The sequence below is a fragment of the Euleptes europaea genome, chromosome 2, assembly GCF_029931775.1.
Source record: "Euleptes europaea isolate rEulEur1 chromosome 2, rEulEur1.hap1, whole genome shotgun sequence".
NCBI classification, from domain to species: domain Eukaryota; kingdom Metazoa; phylum Chordata; class Lepidosauria; order Squamata; family Sphaerodactylidae; genus Euleptes; species Euleptes europaea.
In genome coordinates this window covers 86,102,676-86,126,045 of record NC_079313.1, presented here as the reverse complement: position 1 = coordinate 86,126,045, position 23,370 = coordinate 86,102,676, and the positions used below count along the sequence as shown (strand labels likewise).

The 23,370-nt window shown below is 40.6% G+C and overlaps 1 protein-coding gene across 1 annotated transcript in view; it reads right to left on the bottom strand.

Annotated features, from left to right (window-relative positions):
- Nucleotides 1–23,370, bottom strand: part of ANKS1A (ankyrin repeat and sterile alpha motif domain containing 1A) — a 141,344-nt gene that overhangs the window by 105,965 nt on the left and 12,009 nt on the right. The window contains exons 2-5 of the mRNA XM_056867497.1: nucleotides 15,522–15,602; nucleotides 14,933–15,089; nucleotides 1,253–1,549; nucleotides 223–298 (exon numbers count right to left, since the gene is read on the bottom strand). Coding sequence (XP_056723475.1) covers nucleotides 223–298; nucleotides 1,253–1,549; nucleotides 14,933–15,089; nucleotides 15,522–15,602 — 611 coding nt within the window. The remainder of the gene's footprint in view (nucleotides 1–222; nucleotides 299–1,252; nucleotides 1,550–14,932; nucleotides 15,090–15,521; nucleotides 15,603–23,370) is intronic.

Genomic DNA, 23,370 nt, shown 5'->3' with positions numbered 1-23,370 from the left:
CACATGCAGCTGTGGAATGGAGTAGAAATTGAAACTACAGATACAGTAACTACATGGTTAAGGAAATGACCTTCCTCTATACAGTAACATCCAGTTACTCCATGTATATCTTGGCCATTCTGAAGAACTATGTTTAGGAATCAAGAAAGTTGCACAAAAATGCTACCTCCCTACAGTCAAGACTGTAAAATTGACACACTACTTTACTAGAGATGTTCTCACCTGCAGCTAGCAGTATCTGTACCACATCTGTTTTGCCAAACAAAGCAGCCTCGTGCAAAGCACTGCCCTTTTCTGTCTGTAAATAAAATACAGCATATGGCAAAGTTGTAAATATGATCAGGGAGCACTGAAAGCAACACTTACACATGCAGTCAACCCCAACTGACAAGCAGAAGATACATGCTGTTGTTAATCCACAACTGTAAAAAAAATCCTTAAGGTCCTTCACCAGTAGTGAAATGCTAATGTTCTGAGGCAGCTTCTTTAAACTAAGGAGCAATCACTCTGAATCACACCAAGCAGAAAACATCTCTAACCTGACTCAGGAACCTTGAATCTCCCACTGAAAAAGGACAAGATGAACTTGCCTGTTTTAGTAGAAAGAGCTGGAAATGTTTAGCTGAAAATAGAACAGTCTGTATGTATTTACTACAGGGATATGATTGTTTGAGAGGTCACATAAAACTTCCAGTATATTGGACATTCAGATTCTGAGAAAATTGTGGTCATTGTGAAATCAGAAATAAAATAAAAATGAAAGTGTTTTTCATGTGAGTTATTGTTGCAATCTAGCTATTAATTATAACTGTATGATAGGACAGGGAGACAAATGTTCAAAATTTATTTACATCCCACATTTCTGCCCATAGGCTGAAATGCACCACTCACAATGTATCTAAACCAGATTAACATATGGCCAGCTTTGTAAGAATATAAAATGTACATGTTCAAATACAATAGTTTTACATGCAGGTATTATTACAGGAATTTATTAATTATTGCTATAAAGTTTAAAGCAAGAGAGTTACGATCCTGAAAGTCACAATACCCACAACAAATGCCACCACAAGCCCTGTAATGTAAGCTGACAATCCATAGAATAGTCTGGGGTCACAGCACTGCTGTCCTTGAGAGACTTTCAAAGAAAAGTTCCAATTAAGCTTTGTCTACACCAGCTTTTCTCCAAAGAGAGTTAAACCCAATATCCAACATATTTATTCAAAATTAAAGTCATAAGGAAACACAATACCTGGTAATTGCTATCCATGCCAGCATCCAGAAGAACACGCACAACAGCTTTATGACCATTCCTAGCTGCCAGATGTAAGGGGGTGTGTTTCTTAGTATTGCAGCTTAGAAGATTGGGATGAGCATTGAGCAACATCTTCACAACCTCCAATCTCCCATAGAGTGCAGCCAAATCAAGAGGTGTCTCAAACTTGTTGTTGCGCATGGTAGGATCAGTTAGCTCTTCCAGAAGAACCTTCACCACCTCTGTATGACCATACTGAGCTGCACAGTGCAGAGCTGTCTCATTGTCGTTATTCTGAGATTACACAAGTACAAAAACATTAAGATTTTGATAAAAGGCTGTACTGTTCTCACTTACAGAGCTCAGAGATAACAACACAAAATACAATTGGTTTCACAGTTCAATCAAACTCTTTACTACTGTTTATACTCTGCCAGCCTTTACAACATTGAAGTATAGTTAGTGTTTAAATCTTGGTATCTTAATCCAATAAAGATACTGATAGCTGTCAAGTTACAAATGAAATTAGGCAGACAAGTAACTAGATATTTCACTTTGATTGCAATCCTAATACTTTCTCAGTTCTGATGCAATTTGCCAATCATAAATTTAGCTAGCATCAATATCTACTGTGTAAGTGTTATAGTAGGACTATTCCAGTTTAAGTTGGGCACTCATCCAATGACTGTTCTAAGCAATGCTGTAATGGTTGTTGGTTTTCTTGCTTTATATATACGTGTGTGTGTGTGTTTATAAATGCCTGCAGAACTTGCCCATGGTTAACGTTACTGTACATTATTGTACAGAATGGCTTGAATCCAATTAATCATGAAACCAACTCCATAAGACTCAGGAGACAGACCTCTTTCTAACAGCCACTTCCCATGACAAACAGCTTTTAAAAAAGACTGAGGGAAGTTTCAAAAGCAGCTCACGACATGAGAGCAGTAAAAAAGAAGCAGCAGCAGCCTCTAGGTGAAAGGCTAAGGAGTTCTTCAGATCCTGACTTGTATTTTGACACATTTACACATCCTACTGAAAGGCAGCATTGATACGTTTTATTACATAAACTCTGGCTTGCATTCACCAGAAAATTTCCACTAATTTAAGGGATTTCAGTCAGCCAAGGGCAGCTTTCTCACCTCATCCCTCCTACTGCAGCCCAACCCCCCATCCCCCGGTTGCTCCTAGGGTGTGGCGAACCTTCCAGAAACAGAAATCCTCCACTGATCCAACACTTGTAAAATATTAGCTTTTGCAAGCAAGAGCCTACTGCCATCAAATATGCTCCAATTTGGTAGAAGCACTGCAATACTGGTGCTCTGAAGGTGGCTGTGCATAGTTAAAAGAAGCTGGTGTTTTATGTTGCAGCTGCTACAACATAGGGTACCTTGGGTGGTTTAATCCTGTGTGACAAGCTTTGCTCTAACCATAAATCATGCCTGCAGACACATTAAACGCAGAGGAAAGTGGGTGACACAGAAATATATATGGGAATGTAAAGTAACATGGAGGAAACAAAAAGGAAGGCAGTGGGAACAACGACATGCAAGCACAAACATTTGGAAAAAATGGGGAAACATTACTCTTCAAGGATGAATTACAAATTAACAATCCAAGCCAAACAGCTGCCGGGAAAAACAGATTTACAGAAAAGGGGAAGGTAGGTGAACCAGATGAGGTAATGCAACATTACGAACATGAACAGAATATGCAATGAATGGGAGAATACCCAAATCAAGATCTATAATTAAAACATGTAGCACTTATGTGCAAGATCCCAAAGAACCCCTATGTCATTTGACAAATATACAGGGATCACATATACCATAAAAGTCAACAATATCTGGGGAAACCCCCAACAGGGCTGGTTCTATCCATCTAAGATCCTCCAAAACTTCAGTATTAACAGGGATTACGACAGTCTCTCCCTCCCTCTTTCCCATGTCTATCTGCTTGACGTTTAAATGGGCTGGGGGTGAATATGATTTATTGCAATATTTAGGCTGTTAAATAGCTTGAGATGAATCATTTGCCTTGTAACCAATTAAGTGATTACATTCGCATGTTAAGACAAAGTCAAAATAGGGGAAGGTAACTTATATTGTGACAGAAGTCTCTATTAGATTTGGAGCCTGTACAGCTTCTAGATCTTTAAGGTACTTATACACATAATAATGCAAGGCTAGTTTTATTATTAAGCTACTGACCACTCTTAGAAGCCATCTATGCTTTCTTTTCTTTCCAATACACTAACCAAAATGGACTCAAAAACACCACATGAGCTTAACTTGCAACCCCTCTAATGAAAACTTAGCTTCACAGATTAGCTAAAGCTGTACTTCATGATCACAAATTAAATCTACAGCCCAAATATTTTATAAACACATTTTTTAATCTTAGTCTTAACTGAAAACCCAAGATAAGAAATTTCTATAGCCCACAACAGACTGAAGAAAGAGAAAGAAAAGGTTGTTATGGAATGCCTCTCAGTGACCTGACAAACTAAACAGCTGTTCTGTTCATCTCCCTGAAAGACTGAGAAAGGCTATTCATTTCCGTGTATTTAACTAACATGCATATACAAAAAATTGAATAAGACCATCCACTGTGTATTAGCATGAACGTGCTTTGTACATGGCATATTTGCAATGATGTGTGCTGCACCACTGTGGCAAAAGCAAATTAACATATGCAGATATAGTTATAATGCGAAATGTGATACATCAGTGACATCAATTTGATTTGCAGATAACAGCAACAGGGTTTTTATTTTTTAATTATTTAATCAATAATATTAATAATTTTTAATAATCCTAGACTCAGTCTCCAATCCAAAACCTTAGGGAGAGTTTCTCAGAAAGAGACACAATACATCAGCTCCACCTGGAAGCTGTGACATCTATACCCTTTGTGAACAAGGGCCCAGCACATGACCTCTTCTTCTCCAATGAAGGCAAAGATGTAAAGTATCTTGAGGACTCCAACCCAAAACACTGTGAACAGATTTTTTTCTTGACAACTGAGTACTAGAGATTTCTCTTTCTTTTAAGCACAGAAAATTCAAACTTCTTGAATCAAACACAAAAGCAAAACACACAGTTTAAGTGAAGCTTCCCAAAATGAGGGATAGTTGCAAATCTCCAGTATACAAAAGGAATTACACACATGGATTTATCTTCTATTTCTGTAAAGGTCACATAATCACTAGTGTAACTATTGTTGGTGTTATTAGGCAATTTCTGCTAGGAAAGTATTTAGGACACTTACTACAATTGAAGGACTGCCTCCTCCCATACTGTCCAATCTGCCAGTTAAAATCTGCCATGCAAGACATATTCTCTGTGCCCATCTTCAACAGTTAGATGAGCAGCAACCAGAGATGAGGCTTTTTCTCTAGTGGCACCTTGTCTGTGGAATGCCCACCCCCTTGAGGCTTTCCTGGCACCTACGTTACTTTCTTTTAGGCACTAGACCAAACCATTTTTGTTTACCCAGGCTTTTAATTAAGGTATTGATCTGTTAAAATAATTTTATAGTGTGTTTTTCATCAGAAAATTGTTGGATTCATTTTAAGCTGTTCAGTGATTTGTTTTTTATTCTCTGGCTGGGCTTTTAATGGTGGGTTTTAATGTGTATCTCAATATTATGTTATTTTGTAAGCCACCTTAGGCAGGTTCTGTAGGAAAGGTGGCATAAAATTCCCTGAATGAATAAGTGGAAATGTATACCATTTGTAGAATTCAGTCTTCTGGCAACATATATATCTGGCTGCCCTAACCACAACTAAGAGGATCTTGGCTATTGAAGATCTTTGGTTGACAGAACCCTAGTATTTCACTTCAGTTAATGCACAAGTTCAGCTTCATCAACATCTTCAGCTTTTAAGCAGAAAATATCTGGAAACAATGGAGCTATGAGGGGGCACCTAGAGATGCACTGTCCTTTCAACACTGTATTTACAATTTCAGTGAACCCTCATACTCAAAGCACGTTTCAGAGATCATCAGGCCTATGACAAGGCTGGAAGGCAACATCTGTCATATACTCCTACCCCCCATGAAATACTCAGGGATCAGACTGATACTTACAAATAGCCTCTCCCCTTCCTTGGCTCAGACACTGCATTTCCCCTCTGCATCATCAGACTCTGTTTTGCAAGATTTCCCCCAATATTCTGCTAGGTTTACTTTTGATTTAAGGAAATGCTAAAGGGTAGCATACCCAGGGGCAATCTTAGTGATTCTGGAGCCTTAGGCAAGAATCAGTGCCCCTCCCCTGCTCCCTGAACTCTTAGGAAGAAGAATGGAAACAATTGTAACAAAAATAGTGTGTGAGGGTTGCAGATCTCAAATCCAGATTGGAGACTCTACAAACCAGGATCACACACCAGAAGTTTAACATGGTTGCAGTTTAACTGACTACAATGATATCATCAAGTGCTATACTGCCAGTTAGGTACAACGCAGAAATGGCTATGGTACAAGATACAAGGTCAAAAAAATTTAAGGCAGTAACTGTGCTGGAAAAAAAAATCAAAATTCCTGTGCTTTAATCAACACTAATGTTTAGAAAACAATATGGTTTTCTGGCTGTTAACAATCAGGTTATTTTCAGATGTCATTTTTCTCCCATCCATTAAGATATGCTTGTTCAGGACAAGTCAGACTACTTGAAATTCTTCCCCATATACTTGAAACACCACAAGGGAGTTTACCCATAGGCCTCACTGGAAATAATATTACGTGCTTAGCTGCCATGCTTATATCTAGCTAAGAATTTTTCAAAGTCTACCATCTTATCTGTTTGACCCTAGGCATCACTGCAATGCCAGCCAACACAGAATGTAAATTCCTACTGAAACTTCTATGGTTCTATTAATACACTGAAATGTTTAACCCCCCATAGAACCCAATAAAATCTTCCAATGTACTGAAAGTCAGTCTTGAGGCATCTAAAGGAATTTTTATAGTGATAAAGTCTAACAGAATCCCATCTCTCTCATTATTACATTCAACAAAGATGTAACAATCACTCCCACTATTTTCAGAGTATTTGGTGTGCAGACATACTTGAATGGAAAGAAGAGGTCAGAGTATGTAGAAAATCTAGAAATTTTCCCCAATGTATACAGGATTTAAAAAATAATAATCCCAAAATAGCCTGTAGGCAATAGTTTTCAGGTTTTCAGATCACTGGGGATAGAAATCAGAATTCAGCCTTGAGCCTTCACCTACCAGAGGTGGAAGTTATATAAGTGATTTGCTTCTCTTCAGCCTCAAAGGGAGAAGGATTGGACCAGTGCCCCTTCTTACTGAAGACTCATTGCATCTTCTCTACACAAGCAGGGTACTTCTGACTTGAACAGAGAGATTGCAGCAGCTGTTACTGAAGTGGCCTCTGTGCCACCCTGCAGTCCTGAGATGTCCTGATTGGGGTAAGGAAGAATGAGGAAAGGTTTTTCCCTCATTGCCCTTTCCCACTCCTCTCTTCTTCCACATGAAAAAAGGGGAGTGAATGTATCAAAAAGGTAAGGACTTAAGAGTGTAATCCTGAAGGGGGGGCTGAATCAGCATAGGATAAGTGCCCATTTATCCTGGGATAAGGGGCACTTACACCAGTATGGGGGCATTCACACCGGCCCCAGGAAACCATGCAGCTGTGCGGGGTTCCTCTGCCGACACTGCCACAAGTCCCTGCTCCGGCATCCTGGGAGGTGTTCCCAGGGCACTCTGGGGGGACAGAGCTGCCTTTAGGAAGCATCCTAACCCCTTTCATCCCAGGAACAGCCTTTCGAGCTGCAGCATTACTAAAACACCTTTTTTGGTGGCGTAGCCTCGCTGTTTCCCCCACTTTACATTTTAAATCGTTTTTATTTTACTTTCAGTGGCCGGGAAGCTTCTGTGGAGGTGCTGCAGTGCCCCACACCCGGCCACCATGCATCCACCACCACCCTTCAGGAATGGGTTGAAAATATGCTAACCTCAATTTTAAATTGCTAACAATTTAACATATTCAAGATAAAGCAACATATATATAAAGGTCAAAACAAGAACGCCCCATGAAGAAACAGAATTCACTTTCTCTTTGACACATGAACAATTAGTTGCAGCTACAGAACAAACAATGAAGTGAGGAAGAAACAGAAACTGAAATCTAGGAGTGCTTAGTTTTAATAAAACCCAAAAATGTTAACTTTCCATGTGTGTTAAGTGCCATCAAATCGCTTCCAACTTATGGCAACCCTATGAATTAATGACCTCCAAAATGTCCTATTGTTTACAGCCTTGCTCAGATCTTGTAAAGTGAGTTAACTTTCTAGATGAAGATATATAGCAGACTTTAACAATTTCCTATTCATCTGCTCCTATAGGATACTTAGAGGAAATTTCTGATGGATTTAATTTGATCGTAAAATATGATTTTTAAGCAATACTATTAAAAGTGAACCTAATTATGTTTGAAATGACACCTCAATACACAAATACATCAACACGTTAGTTTGTGCAGTTTAAAGTTATGCTAAACCAAGTGTAGACTTGGTGATACCCAGCAGCTCGGGGACGATGTGTGGTTCTTCAACATGCCACCTGTGACTCTTCTGAGCATTGTTCCCAATATGGTAGCTGTTCCATGTTTCAGAATAGTGGGCAAGGCTGTTAACTGGCAGGGCTTGTGGTTGGCAAGTGATTCACACCTTGAAACAGCTGCTGCTAGAGCAGGGGTGGGGAACCTCCGGCCTGCGGGCAGGATCCTGCCCGCGAGATCATTTTGTCCGGCCCCCGGCCCGCCTGCTGAGGCTGGGAGCTCCACAGCCCACCTGCCGAGGCCAGGCCCTCCTCTTGGCATTTCAGGCTTCACTGGGAAGCGGGAGCGCATGCACAAAAGACTGAAGACTGATTGGATCATTGTGGGGGCGTTTCCCCTAAGTCTCCCGGCTTCCTTTTCCTTGCTTTCTGTTCCTCGCGAGAGAGAACACGTGCGTCTGGCCGGCTCTCTCAGCACCCCTCCCCTTCGCTGCCAGCTTTTTCCAGGTGAGTGGGTGGTATGCCACCCACCTTCCACCGGCTCGGTAGGCCCCTACGCAGCCCTCACCTTGCTCTCTCCCAAGGTTAACAACTCTCCAGCCTTTGAACCTTCCTCCCCCTCCTAGCTTGTTTGTGACCCGAGCGGGCGGGCGCTCCCCCAGCCGCAACCCCATACCATGGCCTGAAGCTGCTGGGGCGGCCGAAGCTCCTGCCTCCTTTTCCCCCCCCCCACCCCGTGTGCTTGCCGAGCCGTGGCTTAAAGTTCCCTGGGTGGCCAAAGCTCCCGTCTCCATTCTTCCCCCCCGTGTGCTTGCTGCGCCCAACCCTCCCCGTGCTCCATTCCCCCTTGCCCGCACACTAGTCTTGCCACCGCTGGAGGGTCCCCGCCGAGCCCTCCCCATGCTCCGTTCTTCCCGGGCCCTGCGCTTGCCACACCGCCAGCAGAGGGTCCCCGCCCAACCCTCCCCGTGCTTCTTCTTCCTGACCCCCGCACTTGCCGCGCAGCCACCAGAGGGTCTCCACCCAGCCCTCCCCATGCTCCGTTCTTCCCGGCCGGGGAGGGGGGGGAAGAGGGGGGGAAGGGGGGAGGGGGAGAGAGAGAGAGAGATATCTCCCTCCCTCCCTCCCCATGAGGTGTGTGTGTGTCTTGGGGAGGGGAAGCCTCCCTTTCTTTCTTTCCTTCCTTACTCTGCATAGCCTCTGCTAGGGTTGCCAACCTCCAGGTGGTAACTAAGCACAGACAATGGCTATGTATAACTCTATGATAAGTGTATTTGAATGATCCACAAAGGCTACAAGGCCAATGTTACATAAAAATTACACTGGTACTACAAAAAGTACGAAAAGTACAGTCACATTCATTCCAAACATACAATCTTCTCTGAAGAATGGTGTACAGTGACGATGCCTAGGGAGACGATCGTTTCACAGTTCTTCATCAGTCCCGTTCCTGTACCAGTAAACATATCTTACAATATTGTGCAATAAATATCTAAACTTTTATATTAACAATATTTTCAAATATCAAATCATGCTTATTTCAAGTTGTTTCTTACAGTCATCATATTTGCACATTATTCCTGAATTTTAGCCTCAGTAGCTCCAATATTGTCTCCAATGATTAATAATCTTCTTAAGTATAACAGCAACCACATATAATTTTTTAGTTCCAATATTTCCACAATGGATATCCATTCATAGGTTGCACCAACAGATTCACCTTTCCTCTGTTCCCAGCTGGGATACAAGCAGTTGTGGAAAAGATCCACACCAGTGCAGCTTAAGAGTACATTAACATGACATCACAGTAGATCCTTAAAGTGATACACACTCAAATGAAGCATGTTAAATCATTTTCCAGATTTAAACCATACGGTTCTAGGGAATTAAACAGGTGTATGAAATATGCTTCCTTTTGCCTCAATAATCTTTCAGTGTCCCTGTACATAGTGTACATAGGTATTGGTACAGGGGTGTCCTTTTGGACTGCTAAGTTCTTGGTAACCCCATGGCAAAACTTACTGACACATTTGCCTTTAGTGCAGCAGACAAAGACAGAATCTTAAAAAATCAACCGATTATTTGTGATTCTCAGAATGATGACATCGACATCTCAGCATTGTTACATGTAGGTATTGGTACAGAGGTGTCCTTTTGGATTGCTAACCTCCAGGTGGTGGCTGGAGACCTGGCAACCCTAGCTTCTACCCCCACTCCGCCGGGAGAGCTACGCCTAGTATGGCCCCCGAATGATGTTATAAATACGCAAATGGCCCTTGGCAAGAAAAAGGTTCCCCACCCCTGTGCTAGAGGAATGGGTAAGCTGTGAGCCTCCCTGAGGCACTGGCCTCATGCCAGGGATAGAAATAAACATGAATTGTTGGGTTGACGGTAACTGAATGTGGCTCTCTGCAACCTACAGAAAGAGAACTAGAGAATGGCTTTGGTTTATACAGAACATGAATTCCATTGCTCTTCTAAGTAAAGGAACCTCCTTAAAGGAATTAGGGAAACCTTAAGGGAATTAAAGAAACCTGCCACCAGCATTACCCTTGACTGGAAACTATTTTTCATTCTCTCTTCTCTATCTATCTGAAAAATCTCTTCCACTGTATTTAATCAAACAAGAATGTGTGGAAAGACTGTGTACACAAACATTTATGGATACAAATAAATGTTTACTCATAATACCAAAATTTGTGGTCATTTGACCAAATTGAGTTAACAGTAAATTGAGGACTGACTTCAGCATAATTATGTACAACATATAACTAATTTTTGAAACCTCACTACTGATAAATATGGTGATGGTCACTACTTTAGATGGTTGGAGAAGGCAGACAAATTCACAGAGGATAGGTCTAACTGACATTAGCCACAGCAGCTAAATGGAACCTGTACGCCCACAGGTGGTATGCCTTGAATATTAAGATACTCGGACAAACAACTGATGATGTCCTTCTTGTCCTGTTTGTAAACTTTCTAGAGTCTCCTGGCTGGCAGCTGCTGGAAACAAATTCCTGAGCTTCTCCAGCAGGACTCTTATGTCTGCCCAGGGCCAAGCTTGATAATACATCTAGATCAAGCCCCTTACCTCAAGTACGAAGTGAGAGAGAGCAAAAAGTCAAAAGTTAGTCTAGAACAGGGTCACTGAGTTAAACAGTGCAAAGCTCCATCTAATAGAACTGAGTAGGAGTCTGAGTAGACCTGCTTTGGATTGCTCTCAAAATCTGTCTTTGTATATAAAACTCATGCATTTGAGGTCAAGCATTATAACTATTGCACAATTGGTCAGGTATTACATGTTTATGGCAAGTTATAAATATTTGTGACTTTCAACATCACTTCCTTCTTCTATTCTGTCCAGTAGTTACTAGCCCGTGCTTTCTCGAAAAATCTGGTTACTGTAGCTAAAGTCCAAAGAGCAACTTAGACTCATACAAGGGCTTGTACTAGCTCAGTTTTAACCATTGAACAGAAGGGGGGAACATTATGTACAGCTTGTGAAACTCCCTTCAATTTCAATGGAAGTTTACCATATGACTTAAGAGGCTGTTTGAGGGAATTAAAACAGCTTTAAATCCCTTTAGACTCTGTGAACCAGTTTCATGAGAGTTTTGGCCCTGGTCTTAGTCCTTAGGTAGATAATCTTGCTTAGTGCTACAAACTGGGGTCATAGTATATTAAAATGCTATATATCATAGAGTATTTCCTGGAATAGGTATAGGCTTAGATTCAAATTAATTTCTAGACTGGACTTTACACTAGTGCTGCCAACCTCCAGGTGGCGGATGAAGATCCCCCGCTATTACATCAGAGATCAGTTCGCCTGGAGAAAATGTCCGCTTTGGAAGGTGGACTCCATGGCATTATACCCCATCGAAGTCCCTCCGCTCCCCAACTCCCACACTCCTCAGCTCCACCCTCAAATTCTCCAGGTATTTCCCAGCTCAGAGCTGGCAGCCCTAATTTTTTTGCACCTGTTTAAATTCACACAGGTAAAACATAGTAAGATTTTAGCAGGACTTTGACAAATATTTGGGTAGACCCAAAATACTGGCTGAAGTAATCCAGGGATATTAAATGAACATTACACTTTTACATATAACTTCTTGTATGTTTGGTTCAAATATACTACTAGCTAACACAGTGACCTCTAACCCCATTCAGCAAACACTGAACTCTGGTGAATCACTCGGTTTATCAAGAAAGAATTGCTAGAAACAAAGGGAAGAACACAGGCAAAACTAAAACAAAGCAATGATTTGATGTCAAAACACAAAGGGTAAAGGACATATGCACACACACACAATATATGCATATACACAGAGACATAGCTGTCCTTACCCAGCCACCAAGTTATTTTAGATTGCAATGCCAACCCCAGCAAATTAATTCTATCTAGTTCAAATGGCCTGGAAAAGTGTTTTTCACTGCATAAACATTGGGCTGCATTCTACCACTGCACTTGGTTAAGGGAAGCTCTTCAGCCGATATGTGCCTTTATTTATTTATTTATTATTTCCATTTGTTATCCCGCTCTTCCCGGCCAAAGCCAGGCTCAGAGCGGCTTAGCCAAGTAGAGGAAAAATATTTCCTTATAAGCTTTTAAACATGTGAAACAATATCTAAACATTCTGAAATCCCACATCCAGTGAGAACTGACTAATATATTAAATAAAGCAAGTCAAAGGAATGGAGGAACCCACTAAAGTACCAAGTAGAATTCCACCAAGCAGTCTTCAAAGGTGATTTAAAACAAATTCTACAGTGAAGTGATGGCATTTTACAGACCTCACCTTCCCACCCCTGATCAGGCATTATCAGCCAACTGAATGTACAAAACAGAGCTTGGAATGATGATGTAAAATCCTGGCAGCGAAGTACACACCTTGGCATTGATATAGGGGTCAAAGGGGCCGTACTTTTTGAGTTCTTTGATCTCAAGAGCATTCTACAAAAAGGAGAGGAAAAGAAAACGTGATGATGAAATGGGCGAGATACAGCAGCAAAGCAGTGAGTGACTCTGAAGGACAGGAATGACAGAACATAACAATGCTTCATTCCAATGAAAAGCCATTAATCATGCTGGCCATACCAGTAGTCAATATAAGTGTACTGTACAGTTTAAGGACAACATACAAATATCAACTAAATCATTTACGGTTTGCTACTTTTCAGTAATATTTACATTTGACCTCATGCTAACCAGAAACCACAAAGCCATTCACTTTCATATGGCCCCTTCTGGAGCACTACAGAATGATAAACAACTCTGTAAAACTTAAACACTGTTAGCCAGAACAAACTGAATGCTCACAGCTGCACTTGAGTGCAATAAGTAGAACCCAAATTTTAGAAAAAGAGTTGCAAACAATGTAATCAAAGACCATTTTAATATGCACATTTAGCCATTTAACATGAAGAATATTACTAATTAGCAGTGGAACAGCACTTTTTAGTTTCTTTTCAATTAGCAAATTTGTTCCTAGAATAGACTATTTCTGTAAAAGCTTCTCTGGACTGCTTGATAACACAGATGTTAAGCCATACAGTCATGGACTGAGCATAGTTTAAAATGGAGTTTTAACTTGTTCTGAACTTCAAAAATTATGTTGTTTTCCCCCCAAACTGGCAGCAATCCAGCACACATAACATAAAGTAGTCACTGTGAAGCTCAGCAACAGTGATTCGTTACAAAATATACAGCAACACTTCATGATATCGTCTCTCTCCCACTGAAGAAACGCACCCCATCCACAGTATGGGCAGTTACAGCCAGACCACTGTAACACAACCTGGCCAGAATACTCCCCAGTGCTCCCAACACTTTTTTTTTTTTTAGTAATGGTACTTTGTTTAAATAAGGAAAAATAATGATTTAAGGAACCTTTAAAGAAAACTCATTGCCAGTTATAATTCAACAGCATTTGACAAGGCGAATATCCAGAAGGCCAATGCTTCATGCAAGAAGCAAAATTGGGAGGGGGGGAGAAAGCTATTCTCTGTGGTAGTCTAAATTAAAAGCTGCATTCAGATGTCACCATAAACCTTTTTTCGTCCATGATGGAAATGACTGCATTTTGTTCTTGTGTGCTTCCTCCCCAACCCAGTACCGTCAAGTGTCACTGAGACTTTCAATTTGACAGGACATCCATTAAGAGTGCCTGTGCAAACTAGAGTTTATAGTCTCCCCACAAGATACAATTCTAGACTGGAATGTTTAGCATCCCAGCTTTTGGAAACGAAGCAAACTCCAATTTGCTCAGATGCCTGCATTCAGACCATGGCAAAGTCACAGCTTGATTCTAAGCGTCCCAAACTAGGAAGCTTTCAATCGCACCCTGCACACAAGGGGAGATGGGGGGGGGGGGAGAGACAGAATACAGGAGCTCAGAAACATGAGAATAAGCTGCATTCATGCATGTCACAGAAAAGAGGTTTGTTATGATATCTGAAGTCATGCAAAATAAACTGACGACTGCGAAGATTTTACTTGGATTGTGTGCACATTGGAAGACACACCCCCTGTGGATTTTTAACAGGAATGTTGTAAGTATGTTTGTCTCCAAGTAAAACAAATCTTATTATACGAGTGCTTATAAGTAATAAGACATGCTGTTAAACAGCAGAGATAATTGTTAATTTTCTCTTACTTTAAAAAACGTACAACTCTTTCAGTTAATCATCAGTAAACTAAGGCTGCATTTCAATGACTTCTACAAGATTAACTTGCTGAGTGCTGTAAAACACGCCCAAAAAAGATTAAAAGTTGCTTTGATGAACTGCAGAACAAATGGGTATAATAACTATCCGACAAGCGGAAGAAAAGCAACAGCTAGCATTTCTTTCATGCACAATTGCATCTCATGTATTGCTCACTTCCAGAGGTCCTTATCAGATAGGCAAAAGGGTGGTTTTTTTCAAAATAGATGATTTGTTCTGCTTTGATATGGCATCTAATACTTAATTTTACTCAAGCAGCAAGTCGAAAATAAATCAGAGAGTAATGGGTGCTGTATTCAACCTCTCTCCAGATGGGTAGCTATGTCAATTTGTAGCAGCAAAATAAAACAGGAGTCCAATGGCACTTTACAGACTAACACCACTTATTTCAGCATGACCTTTCATAAAATGAAAATATGCAGACCTGCTCATTCACTTTAGTGTGAGATGGTCCCTGGTGTATTAGCAGTTTCACTATCTCAGCATCTCCCTTCCAAGCTGCCAAATGAAGAGGATAGCAACCTTTGCAGTCAGCCACATTTGTTAATGCATCATTCCTCAACAGAACTTCCACTACATCCCTGGAGAATGGAGAAAGGACACTATGAGTTTAAGTCTAGACAGGAAATAACATGGGAAAGTTAATATACAGATACAGGATGCCTAGTATATATGTTTCATAAAACAATCATTCTGAATACATTCTTACAGACCTCAAAATATTTGTAAGTTCAAATCCAAAGCACAAATTACCAGTGGGGAAAATCCTGCTTAAGACACTGGGAACACTTGGTAATTTCATGTGCCCAGAATCATGCTGTACAAATTCCTTATGATCACTCAAGCCACATGCAAACAACTCCTTCAGTTTACCCATAAGGCTGGAGGCTCAGCTATTATATCTGAACATAACAGCCAAGAACTGGCTTGAATATGGATCTCCGGTGGAAATGATACAGATTGGTTTTAACTATTTGGGGAGCTTAGGTGTACGCCATATATAGCTAACTTACTTGTGACCATTCAAGGAAGCATGGTGCAATGGAGTGTATCCAGTACTATCAACACAATTCACATTTGGTCCTCTCCAAATGCTGAAACATAAAAACACGCATTAATGCAGTCAGACACAACAAATATCATCAAGCAAAACCCAAGTGAGCTAACCAGGTAGGGAGAATGATTTCGCAGATTTTTCTCTTCAATATATTTTGGAAATAAACTATCTTCATTAAGTGTCGTGTTGCAGAACAAGTTGTTAAAGTTTTTTTTTTTTAAGGGATGCAGTGATCCAATAAAGAGCAAATAAATCTTATACATATTCTTTGACCAGGGTACTCACAATATAATGCAGTGCTACCTATGCACCAGGAAGTTTAAAACCCCCCACTAACAAAGCACATCTGAACTGACCTACCCACAAGTACTAGGGAATGTAGTTAGAAAATTCTATTCAAGATCCAAACTACACTCATTTGTAAAAACTGAAAATGCTCAAAATCTGAACATCTGCAACTTTTGGAGTAGTCCGAATTCTTCTTATCTAACACTTATTCTAGTATCTTTCAGTCTTGTTTCAGTTTTCCAGATACCAAGGAGAGCTAATGAGTAAATGTGTGCTCACCACAGGGGTATCACCCAACAGTTAGCTGACCATCCCAGCAAGAGTTATGCTTATCGTTGTTTCTATTACTAGCAATAATAAAGAGGCCTATGAAATTTTATCTTCCCTTTCATTCTGTAGAAGTAGTTATTCTAGAACAAGATTGAAACTGTGGCTAAAAAACTTGTTGTGCTGGGGCTTCCAGATGATGAAGTGCCTGACTGTAACTCACTCATATGAAGATAATTAGCAGCCTTCAAACCTATTGGGGAGGAGGGCAAGGAGACTCAAAGTGACCACACTTCCCAGTTCATGCCCCAATGTTCTTTTGAATAACTTGTTTTGTAAGTAACCATTATGCAAAACTAGAGAAGCCCAATTTTGGGTAAAATATTAATGTATTGTTACAATCTGGTAGTCATTAATTCCTTGTCTCCCATCACCCATTCTGAAATAAATATGAAGTACAGCTTTTTGTGAACCAGGCCTGACAATTTCATTTCCTCCACAGGATGTAATTTCTGTGGCTCATTTTACAATATAAAAGCTCACTGAGCAGCTGAGATTTCTAAAACAATAATTAGCCTCTTGGAATGAAAACTCTTTGGTGCAAACTGTGGAAGAAAATATGGGGAAAGGTGAGGCAGTAACTGCATATTATTAATCTTACAAGCATAACTGGAAGTGAGGATGCACATTCACAAGAATAAACAAGAATCTGAGAAAATTTAGCATTTCACAGGTGAATCTTTTTTTCCTTCCTTCAATAGTGGGTAGACAAAGAGGTTATGCACAGCTGTGTTGGGACAACAGGCAGACAAGTTTAGACTACAGACCTGAGGGTCTACAGTGACTGACAAGATATACAGTGAATGAAAAGATATACCTGACAGAGAGATTAAACATTCTACAATATCTGTGCAATGCCATTCCTCTTCCTCTGCATGGCACCATAAGGATCTCTGACTAAGAGGATGAGTCGATGTATACAAATGCTACACTGGTTTGAAGTACCTCTAATCATAATAAGGTAAACAGCTAGTGTAGTGAAGCAGTTCGAATGCCAGACTAACAGCCCATTCCTGACCTTGAGGGCTGCTAGTCCTTAGGAGGAGTACAGAGGCCTCTGTGAATTGTCTGTGAAACCAAGCGTCTCTGGGTTTGGCCAGTAACTCACACCAATGAAAGCTAAATAGAGATTTATTGAAGAAAAGTTCAGAAAAAGGTTTAAAAACACAAGTTACAGTTCTGTAGCAATAGACAGCATAAAAATAATAAAACTATCTCACTAAATACTTATTAAAGTCCTACACAGCATTGATGTTACTCAAGGCCAGAGATTTCTAGAGCATAATACAAAAGTCTTTCTGGCAGAATGAAGGAAAGGAGGGGGAAGAGGGAAAGGGAAAGTGACTAACTTCTCAATAGCAACTTCTTATGGGAAAAGTTGACCATAACCTGGTGACCCCCTACAACCAATTACTGGGCTGTCTTCACTGAAGCTTCTAGGTGTGGAGAGCACGTTGCCCATCCCAAGCAGAACATTCTAGGGAATGAGCGAGTAACTCCTCTCAACTGGAATTCTCAGCTACAATGGATGAACTAATTATGTTCAGCTTGAGAAAGTGTCCTTGGTGAGGCCTGTTATCTGCTAACTGATTTTGCATCTGTGAGAGACAGTTAAGCTTCAGCGAAATTTTTTTTACCAAGACGAATACCGTCTTGACACCCACAATAGTGCTCCAGGATCTCTAGAACACTGATGCTGGAGACAAGTGTGGACAGATACCCACACAGTCCAGGGGGTTGCACTGAGGAGGAACCACTCTTCATGGCAAGAGTCCAGCATCATCTAGCAGCAGCATTTTGAAGTCTCAATGGGATGCTGGGGTAAGGGTAAGCAAAAAAGAATTGTATCCTTATGTGCATACTCCAAAAGATCCAAGCCTATATATATATATCTGCATCTACGAGTCTACCCCTAAAATTACATGTTTCTGTGCTTCACATGTATACCAGTGTGATCAAGATGTTGACTGGGAGTTATTTTGTATATGGGAGTTATTTTGTATATGGAAGAGACCACACTTTTATTTTTTAATCCATTATCAAGCCATTATTTCACCACAATAGTTTATGAATTCCCTATTCTGAAATTCAGACTTTGGATACACACTTTCTCTTTTAACTGCTGCTTTAATTAAAATGCAGCTGCATAAAGAAAAGACTAACATGTACAGGAAGTGCAAAAATGGCTGTGATGTGCCAGGTATGACAAGCAGCATACACTGGTAGAACAGTGAGGATGATACCTTCCCTCTTCAATGATAAATGAGATATCATTCCCCTCCCAGTTAATTCTGGTTCCTCATATACCAAACGCTCACAATGTGTTCAAAAGTCTCTAAAGCAGTCATATGCTTAGTTATTAAATTTTAAAGGCGCTGGCAACTGCAACACAAATGGTAGTTCTGCGTAACCTATCCGCAGTGTAACATTACAAATATGCTATAGTTGTTGTAGGTTATAGGAAGACATTTCCAGTCCATATAGACATAGATAAGAAGTTTGTCCCAAAGCATAAATATTAGCCCATGCCCTTTTGGAATGCCGCTTTTACAAGGAACTTCGATCGCACTATATTTCCCCCCTTTTAATATACAAATCCAATGCCTCTGTGACTGACATAATGCCTTTTTTACTAAGCGACAGGGACCCCAAGGCTACATTGTCAGTGGCAAGATTTGTTTCAGTCCTTATATCCCTCCAACACTAGATATATGCTGCTCAAGATCAATTGATCAAGGAGCTTCTAAGGGATAGAAGGAAAGGAAAGGATTAGTTAAGGTAAAATAAAGTCCATTTACACATGTGATGTTACAAAAGCAATTTCAAGAAAAGGTAAAATGCTGCAGAAGCATGGTGCATATTTCTTTTTATCCAAAAATCAAATTCAATTATAGGAGCTAAATGCAGTCTACTTCCTTTGTTGAAGCATAGCCAAGCAACATAACTCAATACAGCAGTCAAGTTCATATACTTCCTGGCAACAGAGTAAGAAGCATTACTTATTATTTGTTTAAAGTATTTTTATCCACCTTTCTCCATATGTACACATGGCAGCTTACAAATATTAAAACCATTTTAAGATAGAAAATCCACATAAGAAATAGATAGCAAAAGACAAACCCAGCTACTTGTACAAAGTACCCTCTGAAAAAGTCCAGCCTTGCTCAACTTCAGAAATTGTACCAATATTCTTAACATTCTGGAAGGCTATTACAGTTGCAACTTCTGAATAGTTTTCGAGGGCAGCCTATGTAAACCATGGTCCAAACCAGGGGTCCCTAACCCTTTTCAGCCTGTGGGCACCATTGGAATTCTGACAAAGAGAGGCAGAGCCAACTGCAAAATAGCTGACCCAAGAAGTGGAGTCAACCACACAATGTCAGTGAGTGACGTTAGGCATAATCTAATCTTCAACATTTCAGGAAGAAGCTGTTTAGCAGGATGCCTTTAAAAATGTATACATGCACACAGTTTACCTTCAGTTGTGCAGTTAATTTACAAACTTTCTATATCTAAATGAGGAAAGTGACCCATGGTCTTTTATAATGCAATTCTGTTGTAAACTGAACTATATTTCCCCAATATGTTCATTGTACATTTACATGAAGCATGACTAAAGATCCATGCACTGTCCACTGATGGCACTATGATAATGGTTACATGTTGCACTGAATATATGTGGAGGGAGCGTGTGGAAATTGAAAAGGAGAAGGAACATAATCCCACAGCATGTTCTCTTAGACTGATGTAGTCGTAGGCCTGTACTTTTCCTCAAGCAACATGTTGATGCTATGATATTTGGTTGAAACCATGATGCTCTGCTCAAAGCCCTCACAGACTATTGCCGACAGCAGCTGGACCGAAGTGGGTCGATGTTGCTGATTTTACTATATCTTACAGCAATGTTTGACATGGTCACTTATGATCTATTAGACCACTGCCTCACTGACACTGGAATCCAGCGGACAGCCCTTCAATGGCTATGCTCCGTTCTCCAAGGTCAGGGACAGAGGGTGGCACTTGGCGAGAAAATATTGCTGTGATACCCTTGGTGTGTGGGGTCCCGCAGGGTGCGATCCTCTCCCCTATGTTATTCAACATCTATACGTGCCCCCTCGCCCAGCTTGTCTGGAGTTTCGGGCTAGGTTGCCATCAGTACGTGCTGATGACACCAAGCTATACCTGTTGATGCACAGCAAGCTGGATACCACCCTGGAGACACTGGTCAGGTGCCTAGAGGCCATGACAAAATGGCTGAAAAAAAGTCGGCTGAAAATGAATCCATCAGAGGTCCTGTGGCTGGTTTGGTGAGTGCCAGAGGTGGTACAGCAGCTCCCGGCTCTTGATGGGGTGCAATTGACATCTGCACCTACCATCAGGAGCCTGGGTGTGACCCTGGATGTCTCCCTGGAGCCATATGTCAAGGCTATAGCCAAGGTGGCTTTTTTCCGCCTCCATCAGGCTAGGCAGCTAGTGCTGTACCTGTCTTGCCCTGACTTAGCCATGGTGGTCCACTCTACACAAGGCTGCGCTTGAGATAGCTCTGGAAGCGCCAGCTGGTTCAGATGCAGTGGCGAGGGTCTTTTCAGGGGCCCTGTTGAGAGCACATATTCAACTGGTACTCTGCCAGCTGCACTGGCTCCAGGTGGAGTACCAGATCAGGTGCAAGGTGTTCGTATTAACCTTTAATGCCCTAAATGGTCTGGGACCAGCGTATCTCTCCCAGTATGCCCCCTCCCCGCTCCAGAGAGTGTTACAGTCAGCGAACAACAACTTGCTGGTAGTCCCCAGCCCGAGAAGTACCCAGCTGTCCTTAACCAGGGCCAGGGCAATTTTGGCTCTGGCCCCGGCATTGCAGAACTCTCTATCCAGTGAGACCCGGGCCCTGTAAGATTTGGCACAGTCATACAGGGCCTGTAAAACTGAGCTATTCCACCAGGCCTATAGTTGAGGGCAGCAACGGTTTCTATTCTAGCTGGCCTCCCTTCCCTAAATTAAGTAGTATCATGAATTAAAGTTGGTGTTCCTGATTACCTGTCCTCCAAGCTGGCTGCGGACCCTTGTGCCAATGTAATGGCTGCCTTGGAGCTAAAGTCTGTTTTAGAACAGTGGGTTTAAACTACTGAATTATTTTTATTGTATTTTAGTATAACTGCGAATTGTACTGTAATAAGATTTTATGATGTAAGCTACTCTGAGCCTGGCTTCGGCCGGGATAGAGCGGGCTATAAATCCAAAAATAAATAAAGAAATTAATAAAAATAAAATATAATGGCTGCCACAGGAGGCAGAACCAACCACAAAATGATTGCCACAGCTTAACTTCAGTAACAGCGTAGATCCTTGTGCAGTGATAGCGCTGCTGCCAAAGCAATATTTAAAAAATTCTGCACAGCCAATCAAATCTCCAATAGTCGATCAGAAGCTTTGCTGGGCAAAAGCCCTACCTGGCCCCACCCAGTTCCTAAAATCACTTGATGGGTTCCAGAAAAGGTGTTGGCAGGCACCATGCTGCCCATGGGCACCACACTGGGAACCTTGTAGTCGGCCTAGCAACTGCTGGAAAGACACAGTACACTGACTCACTAAAGCTGTTGGCCTAGAAGAAACAGGTACCTTCTCACTTCTTTCTGAATCTTATTACAGGGTCTGCAAAACATGCACTCAACTTCTTTTAATTTTTTTCTGTAAGAAGGATCTTTAGAGAGTACAGTCAGAAGAATACAGGATCTGCTGGAATAAGGGAGAACTTTCGGTACAGTCCTCAAAACTAATGGCTGGCATTTTCCCATCAGATGGATGTAATCAAAATTTTATCCAATTTCCTAGAGTATTTTCCAGTGCCTGTTATAACCCTCATACCCAAAGCTGCATTGTACGCCTTTTCCCAGGAAGTTTTTACCAGCCTCTCAAGCCCTAGTTGCTATAGAAACAAGTCAATCAAGGTTATTTCAAGGGGGGGTTGTTTCATATACTGAAAGACCTTGTAAGCATTAACAGCTTTCCAGTTTAACTATGGTGCTAACAAAAAGACAGTAAAGATCCCTTGAAGTACAATTTTTTATTTCATAAACACCATCACTCTTGGTATCAACAACATACTCAATGCAGAAGCTATCAGTAATATTTCAGTAATTAGTTCAAAAGGCAAATGCTTCTATTTAAGAAACATACATTTGCCCCCCTTTTCTCTTTTGCCTATGTTAAATGGGGAGACCTTGTCTTTTCAGTATTGTATTAAAATCCAATCCATCTAAAGTAGAGATGTAGAATTTCCAAAAATTTCCCCCAGAAAAAAAAAATTGTGGGGAAAATTGAAATATATGCAATACTTACTTTCCTATCAAACATTAACTTATTTTACCTATTGAACAAATATAAAAAGCATTGTTTATAACTTTGTTAGCATATAAAATTGTACTGCTTGCATATTTATAGAATTTAAAAGTATAAATGTCCTCATTTTGTATGAGAAAAATTGCAAACATACCCCAGTACTTCAGAAAGAGTTGCAAACTGCTGCACCCTATGCTACCAAAGCACATGTATCTTAAACTTGTGCCATCTGGAAGATGGGGGGGGGGGATAAAAGCTGAAGGCAGAAAATAGATTCTTTAGTAAAAAAAAGAAAGTTTAAATTGGACAGAAATTCTCATCCTGTCACAATAGATAGGACTACCAGCATGTTTGGATGTTAAACTAAACTTCATAATATTGAATTCTTTAGCACTGTTATTAAACACATTATAGCATGTTAATTGCTGCCAACATTATTTACATTTAAACAAAAATGTTCTTTTAACCATTTCATACACCTACAGTTTACATAGGAATTATCAATTCTTATATAAATTTTTTCATACTACACAATTTCAGTAAAACCTTGTCTCTCATTTCACTAACTCCATTCCATTGGAAAAACTGAAAGAGTCCTCAGGCTCTCTCATGCTATACAATTTAAACATGAAAAACCTTGCCTTTAGAAGCATTTCACACATTCTAGAGGATAAAATATTTCATATGGTTTTTTCAGTGCTCCCTCAAATGTTCTAATTTTTTGGGTAGGAAAATTGGAAAAAACAAACAAACCAGCAACATGCTTTTTTCCCCTTCAAATTTTTTCCAGTTGTTTTTTCTGGGCCTGCACATCTCAAATCTGAAGACATGTAAGGCCAGTTCTTCCCCAATAT